Raw genomic sequence first — 24,731 nt, 5'->3', positions numbered from 1 at the left:
GAGGGAGAATGAGAGAAGGACCAGAAACAGGTAGGAGACAGGTGGTAGAAGAGGAGGATGAAAGATAGTGAGACATAGTCAGGATCCGAGATAAAGAAGGAAGACCTGAGAAATAGAAGAGGCAAAGAAGAAGAGAGAGACACACAGTAGACAGTGCAGAGGAAGTTTTTAAACACTAACATTGTATATATGTCTATATATCCAAATATGAAATAAATGAAACCTAAGCAAATGTCCAAACCCATGTCCTGTTGAAAGGAACAAGTAACTTAAAGATCTAGTTGATTTATAGAATCCTTTAAGAAACTAAGAAGTTATAGTAGGGATGAAAAAGCATTCCTTATCTTAGACTTAACTGTGAGAATAAGGCATATGCATGTTAAAACTTCACAGGTTCCAGAATTAAGATTCCTTCTTGGTCTGTCCTTAAAACCTTAGAAACCAGGACTATTTATCCTACTAAGGGACACATTTTCTTATTGTTTGGTAACAGTTTTTCACTATAACCTCCAGCTCCAGGTGGGCCTGTTAATACAGATACAATCTGAATTGCATATATATAACATTTAAATGCATCAGAAAGATGCAGCTTAGGCAAAAAAATATATTTAGTGCTTCCAACATCACTAGATAATTACACAAAGATACCTCAAAATTAAAAACCAGACGATCCAGCTAAGCCAAACTCACTCTGTGCAGGCTGGTTTAGCTGTCTTTAACGTCAGAATCTTAATAGCCTAAGAATGAACATTTTGTAGAAGAACCACATAGCTATCAAATGTAAAAAAAAAAAATTTAGCAAAAAGTATGTTTTTTCTTTAAACAACCAACAGCTAAAAGGCAGCAGCCAATTTTGTATAAAACTGTTAAAAAAACCTCACACCATCCAGAAGAGAGAAAAATTGCTTAGACAAAAGTACTCCCTTTTCTAGGTGCTCTGATGATACCGTATGGCCTGTTAAATGTCTTCATTAAACCACTTGTGTATAGGCGTATCTCATAGTTGCATCTGCTGCATGTTTTGAACAGACAGCAGAGTTATGTAAGTTATTACTCACTGCTAAAACTCCATGTCTCATAGCCTTAAAAACTGTGCTGTTACTACAGGTGTTGTAGCACCAACTACCAGATCATCCATTTTTTTTCTTTACTTACCTCACCATAATTGACTCTCCCCTAGTCAAGATAGTTACGCCAAGCCAGCAGAAGCATGGTAGTATCAGTCACCTGGAGTGGATGGAGGTGACCACATCTAGAGTATTTGTAACAGCTGCCAAGTCATGAAGCAATGTGCACATTTACTGAAGCACCCCCAGTGATATCAAAAGAGTGCTAAGAGCCGGGCTGCCCTTCAGACATACTCTCTCTCAGCTAATCAAAGCAAAGCCACTGTGAACACTGCAGTGCCCTTTATACAGGCTCAAGGGGCACAATATTGGAGCTGTACCGAATCCATATGCATAAGATACCCTCTCCCCCCACATCCCCTCTCAAAAGTACACACAGTCCAAAATAACCATCAAATCTGTAAGCACGGTCTCACACACGCTCGTGCCCCCTTAGGCACACTTGCACATAAGTGCTATCCACACACAAAGACCCTCGCCTGCAAGGAAGGAAACTGGGTTTCTATACCTCTGCGTACTTCTGAGAATTTAATTATTTGGGCTAGATTCTGCTCTGCAGAGCAAATAATTTCCTAGGTCCAGCTGTCTAGAAAGTCTTTACACAGTTCAGTGTGTAAGGCCATCCTTACACCTTCCTTTCTGCTGGGGTAGGGTCTGTGGAGTGGTAAGGTGGGGGTAAATAAATTGGGAATAGAGAAAGAAATGGTAAAAGGATGTTTCCCAGTGATCCCTAAACATGTTATCCTTTTGGTGCCATTTTAATTTGGTGTCACTGACAGTGGGATAGACAGATGACTCAGGACTTGGGAATGCAAAGACTACCTCTTGACCTTGCTGCATACTCCTTAGCTGCTGCTGAGGCCTTTACTTCTTTAGCTGGAGAAAAACTATACACTAGCTGAAGAAAAGATGAGCGATCAAACCCACCCTTCATGTAACTCCATATGACATAAAATAAGTTACCAAAGGGAGGAATTTAATGTAATGTTTTGGAGGGATTGGGAAAAAACAGTACCTAAATTATGAAGACAAAAAATTTCTTAAGAATGTTTTGTCTCTAGAGAAGCGTAAGGAGATGAGAATTTTGTTCGATACAGTTCAATTTTCAAGGTGTCTAAGAAAAAAAAATCTCTTTTGAGTTGGCCTACAGTCTGTGAAATCTGAGGTACATTTGTTTGATAACTGGGGAAATGGAACAAACAAGGCTAGAAAACTGGGTTGGTAAAAGACAAATATTTGCATTCCTTCATGCTTATGACTGTGCATGGCTACCAATTGTATACAGACACTGGCCCAGATCTTTATCTGGCGTACATCAGCATATCTGACCCTTGACAAGCACAAGGTGGTCCTCTCTCTGACTATCAGAGACACGGCATCACATCAGATATGTGAAATGGAACAACCCCAGGAAATAAGGAATGAGTTGGTGGATGTGATAATGTTGATCTGCCACATAACCACGGTAGCTAATCTTGATTTTATAATGACGCATGTGTATCTACAGGAATCCATAAGTACAGATCCCCGTCTGATTTATTTGGTTTTGCTGGGATTTTTAAGGACAGGCTCAATTATCCAACCCTCCCTGATATCTGGCCCAGCTTGCAGCCCCCAGATTTGTATGAAATAAACCGTGAGCTATTTGAAACCTTGATTATCTGATGCCTTCTGTGACATCCAGATAATCAGGGTTGCTCATCGCATTGATTCTCAGGATCTAACCTTCTCTTCTGCTGCTTGGACCTGCTATTGGGGTGTCTAGACTCTCTGTGGCTCTTTGTGGACTCCCACCATGAGCTACTAGTTCATCTGGCCACTGGGAGGAGCCATCCACTTGCTCCCTGTCCAGCTCAGGGCTCTGTACTGAATCTGGCACTGACTCAAAAGCACTGTTCTCCTCCTCATCATCATCCTGTGAGGAAAAGACTGTGCTCTCAGAAATCTTTGCACTGTCGACGGAGGAGAAGCGGGTATGGCTGGAGAAGCGATTGTTACTGTCATAACAGGAGGTGCTGTAGCAAGAAGTGCTGTAGCAGGAGGTACTATAGCATGAAGTGCTGTAGCAAGAGGGACTGTAGCAAGAGGTGTCACACGCCTCGCATTCATTGTCACCATTGAGCCTGGAGCTCGACTCGCTTTCACTTCCTGTCCTGGGGTGTTCCCCATCCAACAGCCCATCATTTAAGTCAGAGAGTTGCTCATCCAATGTCCCTGGAGGTGCTGTGCTCTGGCTGAAGTTCTCTTCAGCCTCATTTTCCAGAGGAGGCTCTGCTGCCACTGTCTCACTCTCACTGACCACCTCCTTCTCCAACACCTCCTTGACCGTAGACTCCTCATCATTCTCCCCACCATTGCCACCATCTTGCTCTTCTTCCCCATCGCTGCTCATCTGTGCCGAGGGCAGGCTGTGGAGCAGGTTGTGGATTCGTATGTAGTGTGTGCGAGGGGTCTCTGGCTCACCACAAGCTGAAGCTATGACTGTCTCAAGTTCAGACACAGGCAGGGAGCATGGCCTGTTTTTCCTCTTTGCTGTGGTCCTCAGTTGAAGCTTGTTGTCTTCCTCCTCCTGGGCTGAAGCCCCTTCTTCTTCCTGACTCTTCTCTAGGTCCTTGCCAGCATGCACATCTGCACTCACCTCATCAATATCTAATGTTTCTATGCTGGCCAAGACTCCACCATCTCCCTGAGTACCAGAATTGACTTTGTTATTTTCCCTAACTTCAGTCTCAGGAGGAGACATGCAAGCCAGCAAAGCCAGCTGCTCCGTGAGGTCCGTAGCACTCAAAGAAGGCAGCACTTCTCCTGGGATGGATTCCAAGGGCTCAGGAACTGGCACCGCATCAACCTCCCCATCTCCTGCTAGCTCTTCATTTAAGCTGTTCTGGTTGACTTCCCCAGGTGGTTTGACAGCCCCTGGGCTATCGACACTGTTCACACTGTATCCATTTAGCTGTTCTGGAGCTGTACTTTCTGAGGTCACTGTGTTGATGCATGGAGGCTCACCGAGGCTTTCTTCTGTGGGGTTGTTCACAGGGCTTTCCTGGAGGTCAGCTGGCTCAGGATCTGCACTAATGGAGACCTCTTCATCATCTGTATGAGACAGGAAAAGAAATTACTTACTCCTTTAGCAAGAAGTGTTGACTGAACCAGAAGCTTGGCTATGGAGGCACAGGCATCCACAGCAATCTGAGAAAATTAAAAGCATAAATTACAGCGTGAAATGAGCGGGCAACTGAGCAACTATCAAAAAATGCTGCTTTTTTTGCTAGGCAGTCTTTGTACAGTGGATTTAACAACCATGGGTCTTACTCATGGTGATAATCTGTATACAGCACCCTGCCTCCTTGCAACGCAACCTGAAAGTAACGCCTTCTTGAAACTCCTCTTTGAGCCAAACCGGCATTGGAGGAGTATAATGGGAATGAGAAGGAAGTCTGTCCTGAGGTTTTAATGACATTTTTCTTGTCATGCTGAAACTGACAGGACTCCACAACAGAGAACTTAAAAAACCGGTTTTCACACCCCTGAAAGGCAGAAACTTTTCCCAAAACATGGTTTGGTGTGATCCTCATCTGTACCACTTCCTCCTGGATGCCAGACAACCTAGGGTCTTTCATGCTATCCAAAGAGTTAAAAGGCAGAAGTCAGGGTTCTACAGCAAGGGGCAGGTCACGATTTCCAACCACTAATGCAGCTGCTGTTGGCTTGACAAAGTATACCTGAGAAGGTACTACCATAAAGAGGCAAAACGTCCCTGAGCGACACTGTTGAGAGTTTGACATGAAAACCAACGTTCAAACTTTCACCGTCATGACGGTGACTTTCTAGTAACTACAAGAGAATGTGAACCAAAAGGGAGGGAAGGAGGGGAACATTGAATTATTTTTTGTTTTACTTTTTCCATTAAGAATACTCAAAATGAGAAAGTTTCTAATAATCTCTACTATTACATTCTCTGTTTTTACTTATGAAGTGCTCAAATGCAGATGAATCTACAAATAACAGCCCATCTAGCACTTCTCCAGGACAGGTGACAGAGAAGCAGATGAGACTTTAGTTTTCCACCGTCGTCTTCTCCAGTGATGTGGCAGAGTACTTGAAGCAGCCAAGAACAGGGGGATACAAGACACCAGTAGCCCTAAGCTGAGGGGAAACAGGGAAGAAGTTGTGACTCATGATGCACCCTCTGACAAGGGACTTTATGCACTTTCCTTTGTTCATGACTGTACCTAAAGTCCCAGAGCAGCCAAGAATGAATTCAGATTTCTGAGGAGAAAGAACGTAAAACTAAAAAATCAAGTTCTAGATAAATGATGGGTTAAGGCCGGGAATTACCTGGATGGATGGAAGAAGTTATCTCAAATCGAAACTGCAGCTGGCCACTGACATGATCTGTAGGAAGCCTGCGACCCAGAGTGTAGCTTACAACCCTGTCCCTGAAAGAAAACAAATATTGTCACAATAGACTATAACCTACCCAATGTCTACTGTGCATAGATAAAGTTGCTGAGTCCTACAAAATACATTTTCAAAAGGCTATTCAACCCAGCCATGAGGGCATGTTGACTTGCATACAAGAGAACGAATGGCAGAGAAGGAGAGGACAATGTCTTCAATTACAATGGAACAGCTGAGTCAGTGAATAAGACAGGCTTCTGGGATACACAAGCACGTATGTATATATATAGAGAGAACGGTGGGAATGGAACTTCTGCAGTATGGGTATGAAAATACTGACATGGGAAGCAAACAACTCCCACTTCAGCTACTGTAACAAGACTTCACTTCCCTGCTGATCTGACCATAGCTACCCTTCTGTAGAACCTTGCGTTTCTGTATGTCCTTTCCTTCATCATCTGCATAAAGCTCAGCTTTCCTCTCCTTTCTTCCAAAATCCTGTACAGGCCAGTCCCCACTTACCACCTTCTTTTTTCAAACTGGCTGAATGACTGCTCTTCTTCTATTTCCACCCCTCTTACCTCTATGAAGCTGAAATATCAGGAGAACACCTTCCTGACAAGGTTGATCAATGACTCCATTCTGTCCTTGTGCAGGTCCCTCCCTTTGCCACACTTCATCCACCCCTCAGAACAGAATGAAACTACAGAAGAGATTAACTTCCCAGCTGCCCAAAATGAGGCTGAATCAATGTTTGCAAAGCATTTTTTGAGTGTAAAGTGTTCACTCAATAGTAATATTTATACATCTTTTGAAGAAACATAGTTCACTTCCAGTTGGGCCCAATATATTTGCTAGGATAGTTTCACATGCATCAGAAACTCATATAAGTGAGATGATCTCAAGATTTGTGTATGATCTTTCTGAACTTGTGTGTACATTTCTCATTGAGCCTGAGATGTAAAAACCACTACGGTATTAAGACAAAGCCAGATCTAGGTGTAGGTTGGAGGCACTGCTCTTGGCAAAATATATCCTTAGATAGACAGTGTTTACAATAAGGAAGTAAAATAGGAAGACATAATCAGATTATGAGAAATCTTCTCATACAGAGGGAAGCCAGTGATATCAGTTACAGGCCTCTACCTTCCCCAAGCTGTTCTTTTCCATCTGGTTTCTAAAAAGCTACTCTATCTTCCCTACTTGAGAAACAGGGAGGTAGCTTAGTCCCTTCTGGTAGTATCAGCTGTCAATATCACAGTCAGTTTCTGAACCAGCTGTTGAAAAACACTTCCAACAAGCTCAGCCTCCTGCTTTTCTGCTGAATTGAGATCCAATTTTCAAAAACGCCTTCTGGGGAACTGCATTGCCTGTGCTCTCAATACACAACTCTTTCTCTCCCTGCTCCGCAAGGTCTGAACCTTAAAGTTTAGAGCTAACTTTTTGGCTTTGTCTGCATGTTATCCAGCTTCCTAAAATTGGTTTTGTTACTTCGGCAGTGTACAACTTCCCAGGACTTTCATGCAAAGGGGAAGCAGGGCAGGGCTGGTGAGCTCAAGTGAACTGGTTATTCCTTGGCAGCAGGGTAGGATCGAAAGATTTAGTTACGTTACAACATGCCACATATATTTTTTTATAGCATTTCCACTGTCCAGAAATTAAAGGGAGGAGGAACAGATCTGGCATGATTTTAGCCCATAGGTAATTCCCTGAAACATGAACACAGCCTGCTGATAACATTAAAATAATATCCAAATTGAAAATATTGCACTCTCCAGATTCACAGCCATGATATACACAAAACAATTTTCTTTCCTAAATGCCACCTCTCACTTTTCAAAATGCAGTGGATAGGGTTATAGAGGGAATTCTTTGTTGGGCCCATAGTCCTATAAATTCCAATTAAGACCAACATCGTTCGTCAGACAACTGTCAGTTTAATAACTCCCCCTTAAAATCATTATATCAAATATAATGAAATATCACCAGAGACTTGAAAACAGCAATACGCTTGTTAAACAATGGAAAGTAACATAAGCAGCAAATTTACCCTATGGCATGTCTTTCCAAGAGGCGTTGAACCGGCATAGACAGTTTTCCCAGGAAACGTTTGATGATTGGTCGGCTCTTTGCAAATTTGTCTTTAACTTCTATTTCCAGGACATCCGTGGGCAGGGAGACAAAGCTGAATTGCTGCAATAAAGGAATAGCACAGAACATGAAGCTGGTGGCTGGGGCAACAACAACATACAGCTGGTAGTGGCTTATCAACCTCGGTAAATATCTAGCTTTTTCACAGGACAGAAACAGTCCTCAGACTCCAAGGCATGGGCCTGCAAAATAAAAAGATCTTGGCCTCAAAGCATGCAATTGAAAGCACCCTACAGATACTGTGTAATGTTGCAGAATCAGGCTTGGGGAATGCAGGAATTTCATTTATTCATGTCATGGCAGCTTCCAAACACTCTAAACAAGGCTCACCAATGGTAAGAACAATACACCTGCAGAAATATAATGAACTCTGCCCTAAGAACAATTACTGATCTAAATGCAATTGCACAGCTCATTTTTTTTTCCTTCCTCCCAAAAAAAAATCTAAAAACTTTAAATAGCTGCATGTAAGTACAACTGAACTATCAGCCTGGAGAGATGTTGAGTCAGCATTTCTGTCCAAGTAAAATTAGTCCTTTTTGCATTTCACTGGCTATTTGAGGTACTTCAGCTGTGAAGTACACCCCAGCTATTAAGAAGGGAGGATCTAGTGAGATGAAGGATACATGGTCAGAGTTTTCAGATACATCTTGAAATCTCTCCATCTCTTGCTCATCCCTGCCCCACCTTAAAAAGGAAAAAGTTTGAATAGACTATTTATTTGGGTCAGTCTCCTAACCTGATTCACAGCATGATCCCACAGAAAGCTAAACCAGAAGGTAAGCCATGGCACAGGCTACTGGAACAAATGATACTGGTGAAGATAGGAATGGCACCATCTAAAACTGTTGTTGTCACCAAGTGCTTTGAAATATGTGATCACCACCTCAGCTGATCTGGTTTTAAGAACATCTATTTTTATTTGTAAGTAATGTTTCAATACGCTTTTAGAGATAGCGTGCATGCAAACCTGAGGTAGGAACAAGGAGGGTGATATTTTAGGTTGCAGGAGCAAGGAAGTCCATGTGTACAGCTTCCAAGCATGGGAGCATTAGGGCACCTAGAGATGTCAGGATTTCCCCCCAGGGAAAGCAAAGCTCTATTTAAGAATAATAGTGAAAAGCAAATATATTAGATAACTTGGCCTTGCTTGCTCCTAGACTGGCTAAATTCAGTACAGAGTTGGAGCTGGTAACACAGGTCACTGAATCATTTTTCCAAACAGATCTGCCACTACTAGAATATCATCAATCAAAAATAGCACATCTCTGCTGTGGTGCGCAATAGTAGGGAAACTGTAGGACTGCTGTTCACCTAACTGAAAGGTCAGTATTGAACTGGAAGACAACTTCTGTAGTAAGTGAATATTGAGATGGATGAAAGGATTTTCTAGCTTTCCTGCTGCCAAAACTAATCTTCACAACAGAATCATGCTCTGGGTTATCAAGGCCTGGAGTTAAGCCATAAATTGCTTGGTCTACTGAATCAAGATCTAATTTTCAGAAGCGCTTAGTTCAAACAGCTTCAAGTGAAACCAATGTGAGTGGGATATCTGTTAATCAGGCCCTGCAAAAATGCAAATAATCAGAGAAATACAATTCAAATAACAGCTAAAGTGTTGTTTTCTTCTCATTTTCTTCTACATGTTTGTAACAGGTTACCAAAGAAGATAAACCCAAAGAAGGGGAGAACATTAATGCCCCATGTATATTGAAAGTTGCCTTATAAAAATAAGTTGCCTTTACTGTTTGACCTGCTAAAAACCTTGGGTAACTGCCACTTCATGACACTTATAAGGAAAGCAAAAGAAAGGAATAGCTTTTAACTGAATGAGGTTATTTTAATGTACAGCAATTTACCATTTAATGAATTCTTCATTATTATGCTGTTGACACCTATACTGTAAAAAAGCAGAGCATGCACACACAGAGGTGGAGACTGACCTGTTCATAAGTGGAAAGTAAACCACTGTTTAATGATCTGCACCTTCCTATGTTATTAATATTTTGTCTTGTGGTACAACTCTGAAGCAAATCAGAATCTTCACAGACATTTGTTTCCATATGATATGGAACAGGTGGAACCAAGCCTGACAGTTCCTTTCTTGCACAAGAAACACACTGATGTTTTCCAGAGTAATTATCAGCACCTGAGCAGAGAGTTTGGATGCATGGAGCAAGGCGTGTTGGAATCAACCAAAGGAAATGTCCTTTTTTCCTTGAACAGCTATGCCTCTCGGATGTACAAACATCGGGATATTCCATACAATTTGTAAAATCAAATTGTATTCTGATTTCATCACCTGCCAACCACGTTGCATTTGGGGTAACACGGCACTGCCCTGGGACCAGCCCATGGTCCATGATCACAGTTCCCAAATGCTTCTTCTGGGAGAATGTTCTCATGCATAAAAATAGCAGCATCCTGGAAACACAGTTAAGCCTTTAAGACCAGAAGAGTCCTGTGGCAGAGCTCAAAGGTTTTGCCATTTAGAAACAACTGCAGTTTGAGATCAAAAGTGAACTCAGTGAAATGGGTTTGGAGACAGCTTGTGAAATAATGGTAATTTTACATAATTCAGTTTTCCATTATCTAAGGACTTGCTCCTGCTGTTGCTCTCATCTAGTTTAACCCTTAATGGACAAGATTTTTCTAAGGCAATCCCTGACTCCAGATGCCTCAGGCTCAGGCCATCCACACTGAAAAGCCTGCAGGAATCCTTGTTTGTAGAACACACTTGGCCTCTGGCCCTTTGAAAAATGGATCCCAGAAAAACACCTAGGTTTGAGAACTGACATACTTTAAAATTAATTTTCAAAAGGCACCAATCACTTTTGAAAACATGCAGGTTCTTGTGATTTTTAAAGATGAGACTGTCTTCTTTGGATGCGAAAGCAAATCACCATCAAACCCTAATTTCTCTCTTCCTTCACCTTCTCTTCTGACAAGTGCTACCCCTGTACCTTAGCCACAAAACACTGGCTGCATTTACACCATTCAAGCCTTGGCCTTTACTATCCTATCTATCTGGAAGAGAAAGGACCCTGCATTTCATGGTCTTCTCCAATGTAACTAGCATAACACATTAGTATTGTATTACTGCTGTAATAAATTATATCCTTTCCTTGCCTAATATTTGCTAATTCTCATAAAGCAACGGCCAGTTTGTGAAGATGACAGCGTAAGCTTCATATCTAAGTTGTGAAAAAAAAAAAGATACCTATTATAAATTCTGCAGTACCATTGGGTTCACACTCAGGGATGTTGTGATTAATAATTCATCCCAAGGAGGGGCGAGAAAAGGAGGCTATAAGATCACAACAGAGATACAAATTTACTCTCTTCAGGACGAGGAAAGCTTGATGGGGCTTCCTACATGTGCCCAGAAACTACATCACTGATAACCAAAAGTGCTGCATTTTAAGAATAAGTCTGCTGCCATTTTTTTATGTTATTATCACAATTTTTACTGTAAGTCTTCCATTATTTGGAACTTTTCTCATCACAACTCTTACTATTACAGAATTAACTGGGGAGTTAAGCTTTCACATTAAAAAGAAGTATAACATCATGGTTGCAGAGAAAAACAAGAATACAAAAACTTCAGTACAATAAGCCCAAATATATTATTTTAAAAAGATTTCTGATTTTTCTGACAGTCGCTCCTTGAAGTCAGATTCTTGTATGTTTTGCAGCTAGCATTGGCCACAATGTATTTTCTTTCACAGTCTAAGACAGCAATCTTTGAGCTGTATATTTTCATTGGGGTCACAGCTCATTTTGTGGGCTTGTTCATTGGTTGGAGTTTTTTCCACAAAAATTTAAGTTCCTTGAATTACAACCATTAGTGCAAACTCTGCAAGACTGGACAAGAACTTCATGGAAGCTACTGGAATCCAAAGTCACTAAACTAAAGTTTACACTGAGACTAACTGTAGAAGGGTGGACTGAAGTTTACATAAATAGGCTTTTTTTCACAGTCAAAGAACAAAGTGGAAATAAAATTTCTGGCAGTTTTAAAATTTTGATGTCCTGACTTAACTTTTTCAAAAGGTTTAGCTTCTCCAGCTGTCCAGAGGTCCACTAAACTTAACAATGGCTGCATGGATGTGGTTTGTGACTTCGTCTGAGGCTTTCTTTGTACTTTAATACAAAAAGTCTCAAAGGAAGTAATGGATTTCAACACAGGTGCAAACCCATCTACCAAAACAGCTAAAGTTTCAAGGCTAAAGCCTCACCCAGGGAAAAGACTTTGTCTAATGACTGGTTATGCATTTGTTTGGATAAGAGCAGAAAACAGGACACTTGGGAAGAACAATCCAAAAAAATTGTAAGTAATGGCTAGAACTTGATATTTTTACTTGATCCCTAAACAAAATTCAAGTAAAACGCATTATATAAAATGTGGGGAAAAAAACCTCTTACAGGTTATCACTGGACCCAAAATTTATAGTTGATCTACAGCAGTCAGTGGATGAATCGATAACAAACAAGAAGTTAAATCTCTATTCTCTGATTAGCCCAAACCAGTAATTACCTACAATGTTGCATTAGTCACAGTGCGTTACCCTGCATATCACATCAACTATTGCTTCGTACAAAATGACTCTTAGAACTTAAGATGACACATGACACAGCACACTTCACAGAGGCAGATTGCCTCAATAAAACTGCCAAGAAATTACCATTAGGAACAACCTGTTTCTCACAGGCCCTAGAAACAGTCTCAGACCCCATCTGGTCCATGTAGTGTATCAGCTGTCCCCTTGTCTGATCCTTACCAGCTAGGGATGAGATGGCTCCTGTTTATAGGTTAGATTTAGATGAGTGGAGATCATGGACACTCTCACAGTGAGGAGCACTACTGGAAGGCGGAGGTGGTCAACCAGCTGCTCCTATGTCCGGTCTGGAAGAATCCCAGACTGGAAAACCCCCAGAGTTAGGGGCTTTGGAAGAGAGTGCAGGGAAGCTCTGAGTGCTGAGCTCCAGAGGGGGAGAAGATCTTTTCATTTTCCTCTAGAAATGTATCAGGACCGTTACAAGAAATGGATACCTACCAGGTGTATTCCTAAAAAAAAAACTATGTGCAGAAAGTCTGAACACAAGGAGTGATTGAAGATCCCTGGCATACTGGGTAAAAATAGCACGTGTCATGAGTAGTGGTAAGGAGGCCCTGTGGAGACTGATGTTTCCTGATCCCTGGAATACATCGGCCATGTCTGCATTAGGAAGACATGTGGTACAATAGAAGCGGATCTGGAGAGCAAAGCAGCTGGTGCTGTGCACCTGATGACCACATCCAGACATGTTACAAGGGTTTTACCATGAAGTAACTCCAGGATGGTGCCCTGGCCTGAACTCCCATTATTGTCTGAAAAGTGTCAGGTGCACTCCTGAAGCACAACTCTTGGCTTACTTTCTGCTGAGAGTAATTAATGCACTTTAACACTGCCAAGCGGTGTCTTTAGTGGGAAGATGAGATTTGCTTTGAAACTGCTCTCTTGAATGGAATGAAAATACTATTGTAGATGGGCCCTCTGAATCATTAAAAACCATGATCTACAGAACAAGTTAGTATTTGTATTATTTTCTCAGTGTTGTCTTCAATTATTTCATTTCTGGGATGTTCTTGCATCCCTTATTATGAGGGCTAGGAGGAAACAGACTTGGTCCAGAAGCAAAGCCATTGCGTGTCTCTACTTTCCCGACTTTAGCCATTTGCCAATGCCCATTCCACTTAGAGCGGCAGGAGATCCAATGATGGCTTTGTTCCTACGTGTTTAATGCTAAGAGGCAGTAGGATAGGAGAGTGAGACCCTATTAATTTCTCACTATGAGAAAAGCTGCAGGATTATAGCACATCTTATTAGACACTACAGAATCTGTACCAGACACAGCCTTAAAATGCCCAAGCCGCAGGAAAAGCTTTAGTTGATATTTTTTCAGGCACCAAAAATCAGCAAGCCATAATTAATTATTTCCATAGAAATACAGAGAAAGTAGGCAGAGGTTAGAGCGAAAGTGATATGATAGAGAGAACCACATGAACATATTAAGTCTTCTCAGGCTAAGCAGTTTATCATCAGTTTTGGCTCTGGTCAGGAGTAAGTCATTAGGATTCTCTTCTCATTTACAAAGATTTTGCAAAGCTGCCTCCTGCAGATTCACTCTCACGGAGACACAAAACAGATTCAAAGCTACCTAGGAATAGCTGACATATTCATACTCTCACACCACTTCAACGACCTAAATCTAAATCTGATTTTACTTTATTGCTGCCCTCTTCAAGCAAGATCCAAAAAACACTGTAGTAAACTCCCTTGAAGGAGTTTCAGACAGTAATCTATTTTTCAGTACCTATTTGCTTCCAGACCCAACAATGTTTTTACATACACAGATGATTAATTTTCTCAATGTGAATAGATTTTGTCAGGGTTTAATGCATGACCTATATGGTAAAGAATGAAGGCATATGCCAACGCTGACCCAGCAGAATACATCTGTATCCATTTATAAGATAACAGAACCATTTCCAGAGCTTAAGAATAGTTTTCATAGAAAGCCAACTAATGATGATGACTAATTCCCATGTTTTATTTTTACCAATATTATTTGCATCCCTGAATAGGGATATATCACAGTGAGCAGCTCTCAGCAATGCTATCAAGGAAGCTGTTGAAATGAACAGAATATGTCCATTAGCACCAATTAGATAAGTTAAGTGCAAGTCAAGTTCTTTAAAAACCGTCAGTATAATAACTGGTGAAAGGCAGGTAAATTAATACATTGGTGACAGGAAGAATTAGGCTCTTGATTTGGAGTTTGTCATGGTTTCAGCTGGGATAGAGTTAATTTTCTTCACTCTAGCTGGTATAGTGCTGTGCTTTGAAATTAGCATGGAAAAAAAACCTGTTGAGATAACACACAGATGTTTAGGCTGTTGCTGGGTAGCACTTATACTAGTCAAGGACATGTCCAGCCTCCCATGCTCTGCCGGGTGCACAAGAAGCTGGGAGGGGAGGGGGCACAGCTAAGAGAGCTGATTCAAACTGACCAAAGGGATATTCCGTATCATGTAACGTCATGCCCAGTATGCTACCTGGGAGGGGCTGGCCGGGGGTGGGGGGAAGCAATCGCGGCTCGGGGACGGGCAGCGTCGGTCAGCGGGTGGTGAGCGGTTGTATCGTTCGTGTTTCTGCGGTTTTTTTTTCCTGTTTTCCCTTTCCCTTCCTTTTCCCTTTTATTATATTAACATTATTGTCATTATTATCATAATCATTTATCATTATCATTTTATTGTAATCATTAAACTGTGCTTATCTCAACCCACAAGTTCTTCTGCTTGTCCGATTCTCTTCCCCATCCCACAGGGTGGGGGGGGGCGGTGAGCGATCGGCTGCGTAGTGTTCAGTTGCCAGCTGAGGCTGAACCACGACAGAGTTGAATAAGAAACGGAATTAAAAAGAAAATTTATTTGTGATATCCATCATGCCACAGGGGCAATACAAGCAGAAGTAAATCCTAAAAGGCTGTAAATCACATTTGATGGATGAAGACAGATTTAGTCTTTCAGCTAAATATTTCATTAGTGGGTTTTTCATTTCAAATACTTCAGTGAAACAATTACACTCTTAATGCACTCGTCACTCCCCATCTGTATTATACTACTCCCCATTCAGAAACTTCCTCTACATATCACTACTATCACATACAACACTACTCAAAAGAACAAGTGGATAAACTCGTGGGGAATTCCAGTTTCTTAAACGTACTACAGTACTCCTCAGTGACAATATAAAATATTGCAGAGTCAGTAGGATCAAGCACAAAGCTCCATGGCTGTCAAAGGCTGCAACATGCCTACATGTACTCTGAGAGAGTCCTGGAATTCAGCAGTGACCACAGGGTGCCAGAACCAGTGTGGTACCTTATTCTGGCATGGCACAATAGGTTTTCTTCTACAGTAAAAGGGGTGCACATAAATATGTGTTGCTTTTCTAAGGTCTGATTCAATCCTTCTACTGAACTCCTTCAAAGTTGGATAGGGCCTTTGGCAAATTGCCTTCCTAGATTTCTCCCTCAGATTCTCTACCTCTCTGTACTGGAAACAAGGAATAAAAAACGCCCTTCTGTCTATTTCATGTATTCTACAACATTTAGAGTTACTAGGCTCATCATGAATGGTTTTGCAAGATATCTCTTATTTTATTAAAGGCAAATTTCAGCCGTAAGACATTAGAAACTTAGAAGAACTTCTGGGTAAATCAAGAGCAAACACCGCTTAAAGAGTCAGGGTTTTTCATCATCCTTCACACATTTTCTACAAATTTATTAGCACAGCACAGACTGAAAATATTTGAGGACACTCATGAGCACTAATATACAAGATTAGCAAGGCCATTTGTCTTCTAGATACAGAAATTGTAATTAAATAAAAAGATCTAAACAATTTTTTCACACCACAACCCATTCCTGAAGAAACTGAAGTCTTGAGCTTTCACACTTCAACCATCACCCGTTATTCAAAAAAAACTGCAGCTGTAAAATCACAGCTTTTCTGTGTAGTCAAACTATGTGTTACACTTAACTCCGGCTACGTATGCCAAAATGTTATATACTGAAACTACCACCCACAAGGCTTTACTCAGTCCCGGTGACACCTTTGGCAAAATCATACTGATTCAGGATCTGGATTTCACTGCACCTATACTGGATTTACACCTCTAAGTTTCTGCAGCAGATTCTTTTGTGTTTGCCAGTAGAAGGGTGAAAAGGTTAAGTTAACAATAAATACATAGTTCAATCGGTGTGATGTTCCTGGGTTTTTTTCTTTCATTTTGGACTTCTGGTGAAATCACGCAATGATTCTGTGAGGTAGGACTGTCAGTATCTAGTGCTCTGAATTTTACATCAAAATCAGGACAAATATAACCTGCCTTAGTTTAAATTCATACTCTTGATTCAAATTTATTAAAGCCTGTTTAATGGTTTAACTTTGTTCTGGAAAGATTCACCTTTGATCAGGTGTCCCCTGCTTGCATCACTCTAGGTTTGTGCTACATCAGGTAGCACCCATCATATCAGCCACAATAAAGCCTCAAGAGAAGCAGAGAGCTAACATAAACACCATGTTGCATGGTCTGGCTACTTTGGCAAAGGTCTTTCAGTCCCAGGACTGCTGGGTGGTCCATCATACACCAGTCCAGCATTCATGATCACAGAATCAGTGCCTGAGTTATCAACCTGCATCATAAGAAAAGCAGTTGCAAACCAGCAGTCAGTCAGTTGCATTTGTGTCATCTTGGCATTCTTGCAGGCAGCATCGAAACTCCATCTTTCTATCACTGATGATGGTCTGCGTTATAGAAGCCCTCTCTCCCCAAACCACCTCTCTCTGACATTTGAGCCCCTGACTGTTTCCTCCTTCTGATTTTGTGTTAGTAATCTGAAGAGACAGGTTATGTGACAATTTATTCAAGTACAGATTTTTGAAAGGTTGTGGGTTATCTGAGGTGCTGAGAGTACAATTTACACGTGTGAAAATTCTGTAATTCTATTTATCAGATCTGACACATTAACTACTATTTGTTAAGTGCTCTTGCAACAGAGTACTGAACACCTCTGCTTATACGCACCAATTAATTCATCAGTAAAATGCAGCTATCTTCAGAGCAACCAAGCAACCACCCAAAATACTATTTTGTGTCTCAGCCCTAATTTAACAATATTTGTAAATGTTGAGGCAAAGAAACAAACAGCGAAGCTGCAGGGAGTTGAGATGGTTTTTATCCTAGTACTGGGCTCCCACTTCAAGGCAACCTACTCTTCCAGAGCTAGAATTATCAGAGTTGAAATTCAACGTGTCATTTAACAGATGACACTTCCTACTACTTTAAATATGATGGATGGTTGCAACAGCCAATTTTCATAGTCACTTCACTGTCCATTCCTTGAGGCTTTGTACCCACTCACTAGTAAATGAACAAAAAGTGAAAAAGCAGTTAGCTCAAACTGCCACAGTTAAGAAAGAAATGCCATAAATACATTTAAGGGAAAGTCTAGAGGCCTGAAGTACTTTATCTGCAAAACCATTGAATGAATTTGCTAACCGGCTGGAGGTATGTGAACTACTTTTTAAACCCCTTTTTTTTGGTGCTTATGATCCTCAATGATGTCTATTGCTTGCCTGAATTCCCATCACTTTACTGCTTGCTGACAAATTAAATCTTCTTAAAGGAGCTTTTTTCTAAAGAATGTGACAGCAGACACATTGTCTTAATATGAAACAATATGGGAACAGTGTCATTATTTCTCTAATGTCAGTATTAGAAGAGATAAGATCAACATTCTCCCTTCTCAATTCTACTAGATGTACAGAAGATTTGGGAAGTGGGCACTTCTTTCTGAGATTTCCTCTGCATTTTACATCAGATCAGCATAGTAGGACAACTCACCTGCTATGCTCTTGCAACTGTGTGGAATGTCAGCACAATGCCTGCCTAACCTGGGAGTTTACAGTCAAGCTGGCCAGTGGCATATGGTTTCCAGGAATTCACTTATTTCATTTAATAGTACAGATGTTGCTGAAGAATGCACCAGTTTGAAAGTAAAGCCAGGAATAAGAGAACAAGCAAGACCATGTAATAAGAAGTTCCCTGTCTGAAGACACTTCTTTTTATTTTGTGCAGCTGCCTACTTCTCATTGACCCTGTAGAAGCCTAGGCACCATCAGTAGCTCATCTGGATCTCCCCCAAAACACTTACTATTTGTCATTATTACACATGGCAATATTCAGCACTTTGGCTTAGCAGAATCTGATCTTCTGTGAGCATGTGAAAACATACAGAGATATCACAAAATGATCCCTCTCTACCAGCAGAGCATACCACCTGGGCTTTAACCTGTCTCAGTGAACAACTCTCAATGTGAGGGCTCTTTCGCCTCATGCAGAGCCCTACTACAAGTGTAAAAATGTCATATCTTACTCTTCTTAGTAAGAAATTTCCATTTCCTTATGTACTCTTGTACAAAGTACTGCAAAACAGAGCAATGGAAGAATAGCTTTAAGTTAGGATAACTCATGTGAACGGGATTCAAGCAGTCTGTGAAATGAAGACGATCATCCATATTACATGATACAGATGAAAAATTGCCTGAGGCATCATGGTGCTCCCAGAGTGTTCTTATAATGCAAGTGGTTACTATGCAAATAGAACAACCCGGTAATACCAGAAGGAATTAATATAAGTAAATGAATCATCTCTCAGTCTGTAGGACTTTATTTTGGTGTTGAGGCCCTACAAAACTGAGTCAATTCTTTCACTTATGAATTTGCTCAAGGGTAATCAAGAACATATATAAAGATCCCAGTCTGCAGCTATTTATATAGTTTTATTTCCCTATTCCATTTTTTTTTCAAGTTTAGCAGCCAAAACAAGTTAGGCATGTCATTCAACTGGAAAAAAAAAAAAAAAAAAAAAAAGAACATCTGGCTTCTATTTACATGTGGTAACAGAGAAGCTTAGGAAAGAATCACCTTCTGAAATAATATATTGCATCTTTCTTTTGGATCTTTCCAAAATCCTTCTTTTGGAAAACAACTAGTGACTGATCCATTTAATGAAACGGTTATGATTCTTCAATATTTTTCACTTCATATATTCACATCCATCAACGAAAAGGGTGGACAGAAGAATGGCTACCACCGTGATTCAGCAACAGTTTGCAGTCTTCCTTCTCCCCTTGTCCCATAAAGGGGCAAAGTTGAAGAAAATCAGGCCTAGGATCTTCTGTGCAATAGAAACCAATGTGGGTTTTCAGTATGAAAACAGACTTCAGACCAGCTGATGTGCATAGACTGCAACACAAATGCATGCAGTTAAACATCTCTATATCAGCTGAAGAGAACTCAGAAGAACATGTTGAATGAGATCTCTGCTGTTTTACACTCCTTAGCCACTAACAGGCTAACAATAGAAGGGGAGAAGCAGTGTGTTTGCATGCAATCAGGAAACCCAGGGGGCTGAACAGAGAAGCTGGAAGCCAGCTGTGCTCTTTTGCTTTCCAATGTCCATAATTAGTCTATTTCATTGTTTCATTGTTTGTCCTTTTCTCACTGCCAAACTCCACTGGCAAAGAAATGTCAGCCCAAAAACTCAGCCATCCCACATGGCCTGAGAAGAAGACACCCTTGACATTTTATCAGGGCCAGATTCTTACTCTTTGGTTATTTTATCCTCTAGCAGTGCAGAAGGTGCTTGAAGTGAGAACAAATTACATTGGCTGGTGGTTGCCTTTGTCCAGAGAAGACTTCTGACTAGTATTGAGTGCCTCTAAAAAGCCTATTTTCAGACTCCATCAGCACAGCTACTACATCCCTCTTTGGATAAGGACAGCCTTGTGTCGCCTCAGCAGTTAACTGGCTGATACAGAATGGTGGGACCACATTCATATCTTGTGCCCTCCCTTTGAGTGTCAGCTCCTGGCATCCACACTTGCTGCCAGCTCCCACAATCACACGTACTGTGACACACATACAGCAAGTTTCCTCTTCATGCCTGACCACCTCTAGGCCTGTCTCTTATGCACTTTACCGAAAGATTTCTGTCAGCTCCCTTATCCTCCATGTCAGTTCCAGTTCCTCGGCTTGACCTGGGACCCCTCAGCCAGATATATCTGATGCTTGGAGCCACAGAGAAGTTACGACTTGGTGGATTCCTCATGTCAGGGCCTTCCATTTAATTAAGTCCTATTATAAGGCATTTTTCTCAGACTAGGTTCAAGATCCCCCATGTAGGCTCACCTGTTGCACAACCTGATATGGTACTTACTTTCCTGACTATTCTCCTCCAGGTAGGAGTATTCAGTGACGTTTCTGCTGTCTGTTTTTCCCACTCACATTTCCATGCCTATACAGTTTGACCTAATTATCCCTAAACTACTTTACAATTTTCATTTTAATTTTAGTAAATCTATCTAGTCCATTTATTTACTTTTACCGTTTTCTGTGGTGGAAATATTGGTCTGACAGGGACAACCAGTAAATCACACCCATTATGTCAGGCTCCTTTAATTCCAAAGATATTCCTTATTCTCTGCTTTCTGTTGCCATTTCGGGTATACATATATATATATATGGGTATACGTATATAAAAACAGCAGGCAGCAATTGAACTCTCAGATCTCATTAATACCTACTAAGTCCTTCCAACAAGAAATAACAGACTGTAGAGTATTTCTTCAAGGTGATGGGCAAATGTGCCAAAATTGCCTTTAATTTATATTGCCACTGACAGTTTTCATTAACATAGACTCTTTTTATTTGCATACTATACTTGTTCTGCTTTATATAATGTCTCCTGTCTGTGTAAGAACACTATGACAATCTAGCAGCAGCCTTTCATGCTATCCAAGTTTATTTTTCAATTCTGGGTTATGCCTGCCTTCAGTAAATAACAACTTCATAAATTACATCCCCAAAGTACAACCCACACTGAAAGTTTTAAGGTATCATTCATCTGTGTAGCTATTAAGCCTCTTGCATTGAGACAAGAAGTCATGAAATACATCAAGCACAGTGAGGTCACAACTACTTAGCCAAGAAAGGAATTTTTTTTTTAAAAAAGGAGGGATATTCCTAGCGTCATTTCCATGTTTTAAGAAAAGTCTCAGCACAACACTCAAAATACTTACCTCTCCTTGCCAGATTGGGTTAACAGTATTACACATGATCTTAGATCTCTTCTCCTGTCCATGATGAGGAAGCGCTGGGAAGATGCTATGTTTTCCAGGCTGGATGGAAATCTTCAGATAAGGATCTGGATTGAAGAACATTCCCTTCTTCAGACCAAAAGCCTGGAAATCTGAAGGAAGGTAAATAACCTGATTATTTTTCACATTCTAGGTAGCTCTCTGGGATGTTGGGAAAAGCATAGAGGAAACTGGTAAGGAATTCAAATAATACAGCAGGAATATGAAAAAACTCACTATGTTTCTTGTGAGGTAATGTAAAGCCAAATGATAACGATCTTGTGAATTAGGATTTATAAATGATTACATAAAGAAACTGCAAATTTTACAAACTGATTGTGCAGATTGTGATCTGGTTTCTGAATCAATATTTATGTAGCGTAATTTAAGCGATCTGCTGATTTTTCTAAGGAGCTAAGCACTTGCTCAGCCTGATTCCAGTGGCAGGAGTACTCTAAAAAAGAGATCCATTCATCTAATTACATAGACATGGCATTCAGTACCCACTGGATGTCACTTCCCCTAGGTATCAATTTTATCTTTCTATCAATCTTAGCTTTTAGACCACTTTTTTCTACACAAGAAGTCATTTTACATTTTTTCCACTTTAAAACATTTCCTTCTCTGCATGGGTTAACTTTACCTGTTGTAACTTAGGAAAACTCTTGTATATAATGTCCAAATTTTAAGCAGGGCTTTCTAGCTGCAGAACTGCCAGGGAGCATAATATGAGTCATGCAGACAAAAAATCCCCAGGCACTTATTTCAAAATTTACTCATGATGTTCTGAAGACACAAAGTCCATTACAATTTGTCCCTGTGAAGCCAATGAAATGCAAACCAACCTACAGGTATATCATTAATTTTGGTTCAACAGCTACAAACTAAAGCCTCTGGCCTTCTTTTTTTTTCCAGATGCATTTCTAAGCGTTCTTTGGAAAATATAAGCACTTATTCCTATTAGTGAGTTCAGAAGCTAATTTATTTTTCACCACTCTTTGCATGGAGATTCTCCTCTGTTTATTTTATTTCACATAAGGCTATAAACACGGAGTCTGGCTACTTTCTCTTGCTGTATTGAAGAGATATAAAGCATCAGCTGAGATAGTTTCCAAAACTGCAGATGTATACATAAATATTTGATTTAAACTTATATTTTTTCTTTCAGGCAGATTTTGAAACCATTAATTTTCACAGCCTTTTAATTCTCTTCTGATTAAAAACCCAATGGTTCTGGTAGATTGCAGGAGACCATGTAAAACCCTCCAGGCAGGTATTTTTGATGAATCTGAAAATCATACACATTCCACACCAACATCAGCATTTCCTCCAGAAAACAGCTATATCGAGAACAGGGATATTATTCACCGGGTTGTATTTTGCTTCCTTAACATATGGTAATAGCCAACACAATAAAATGTGCAAGTTAAAAAGAACTGGTTTTGCTCAGGTTGGTTTTAATCATCTATTCCAGCACACAATTCATGTTGCAGATATTTAAAAGCTGTTGGGCAGATGGTCCTGAAACAGATTGTATTTTAAGAATCTCATTCTTGCGACATTCTCTAACAATTAACAAAAAATAGAGCATACCACTACTAATGGCCTTTTTGAAAGTACTTCTGACAGTATGCACTGCCACAGTCCTAGCAACACTATTACACAAAGAAAATTATCTGGTTCAAAGTGAAAACACTGATTTTTTTTTCTGAGTGTACAATCCCTATGTAACCAGCACGTATCTCATCTATCAGCCCTGCTGAAATCCTATATGGCAAACTCTTTTGCTTTGGAAGTTGTACTGTTAGAAATAGAAACCAAGATTGCAAAAGCAGTATGAATGACAAGGCTCAGCAGTGTAATAGTGTGAGGCTGCTAACATATGAGAGAAGAGAAAGACCTTTGGGATCTTATTTTCTTTCTCTCTGATGTTTCCTCAAAAGATTCTGAAACTGAAATATTTATTGCTGTATATGTTTCTGATTTTTTTTTCCTTCAAAGACAGACCGCACTATCTTTGGGTACCACTGTGCAAAGAAATGGTCTATTAATAGACAGAGAAGAAAATAACTACTGCTCAATTATATATACTTATATATTATGTATCATAAAGAACATACATATTATGATGACATACCAGCCTCTTTCCAGTTATGGGAATTAAGCAAAGTCATGAAGGTGACCTTAGTTAGTAGTCTAATTTTTGTATTTGGAAGAGAAAAAAAATTTAGCTAAGCATACAACAGGAAATTTTATTTGTGCCATTTTCTTGCTTAAATTTCATAATACAATAAATTTTTGTTAAAACGTCAGTTAGATACTTCATTTTCTAATGTCCAAAGCACGCATACGGATAGCAGAAATAGATTTCACAAGGACAGATATCCCAGTTATACATATCTCACCACAAATTCTCAGCACCATGAAAAACAGAGCATCAAAACCACAAAAGCTCTGAATAAAGCTACATGGGTATCTCCAGATATCCAGAAGTCATCCATTTAATTTGAAGTGGAACCTATGGATGCTGTAACATCTTGTAACCAAAGGCTCAGGTACTCTCTTACCACTGCTGTGCAACTTCCCAACAGAAGAATCCCAGCTATTCTGCTTCCCCATATTAAAGTATTTATCTCTTATCTGTACTGTCTTCAGGAAAAGGTTCTGAAGACATGAAATAGTTAAGTGATGGTTTAAGGTTAACTGAATTTAAATTTTTGGTGAAAACAATGATTTCCAGAAGGCTTGGATGTGTCTTGCTTTACACTGTAGTTTGACAGTGTATTTCTTGGAGGCATATGAAGAAATGCTACTAAGATAACTCATCTATGCTTTGCAAAGATGTATTTTCATCCAGTCTTTTTTTAATAACTTAAAAAATGTTATTGATATACCATATGTCAGTTTCCCATTTACTCATAAATCACACTTCAGCGTGAAAGAGGTAACCTCTTACATCCATCAGTTTAATAATATCAGGCCATCTCTCATGAAAGATGACAGAAGGAAGGAATCCAGGTGGAGGTACAGCAATCACAGGCTCTTTCACTGCTGCAGACTTCCAGTAATTGTAAGTACACACATCCTAATCCACCTAGGTTCACTTCCTGCTCCCTGCTGCTGCCCCCAAGTGAATTATGAATTTATTGCAACTTCAGGGCTTCCTTACCATATATGCTGATCTCTGGGTGTCTGGATGAGACCTAAGGAAGCTCTGCTGTAGGTCACTTGCATGTACATAGCCTCTGTCCCTAATGTGAGCCATAGACTTCCCTGTCTGCCTTGTAAAGGATCATTCTGCA

General features: G+C 40.2%; 1 protein-coding gene across 4 annotated transcripts in view; it reads right to left on the bottom strand.

Moving 5' to 3' along the window:
* Positions 1-24,731, bottom strand: part of HECW1 (HECT, C2 and WW domain containing E3 ubiquitin protein ligase 1) — a 271,517-nt gene that overhangs the window by 74,172 nt on the left and 172,614 nt on the right. For 2 of the 4 annotated variants that reach the window (XM_075083715.1, XM_075083716.1), the window contains 4 exons: positions 21,373-21,542; positions 7,579-7,721; positions 5,466-5,566; positions 2,853-4,220 (listed from right to left, as the gene is read on the bottom strand). In XM_075083715.1, coding sequence (XP_074939816.1) covers positions 2,853-4,220; positions 5,466-5,566; positions 7,579-7,721; positions 21,373-21,542 — 1,782 coding nt within the window. The remainder of the gene's footprint in view (positions 1-2,852; positions 4,221-5,465; positions 5,567-7,578; positions 7,722-21,372; positions 21,543-24,731) is intronic. The other 2 variants (XM_075083717.1, XM_075083719.1) reach the window with 2 other exon arrangements.

The sequence above is a fragment of the Phalacrocorax aristotelis genome, chromosome 2 (assembly GCF_949628215.1).
Source record: "Phalacrocorax aristotelis chromosome 2, bGulAri2.1, whole genome shotgun sequence".
NCBI classification, from domain to species: Eukaryota; Metazoa; Chordata; class Aves; order Suliformes; family Phalacrocoracidae; genus Phalacrocorax; species Phalacrocorax aristotelis.
This window is presented reverse-complemented; position numbering and strand designations above follow the sequence as displayed.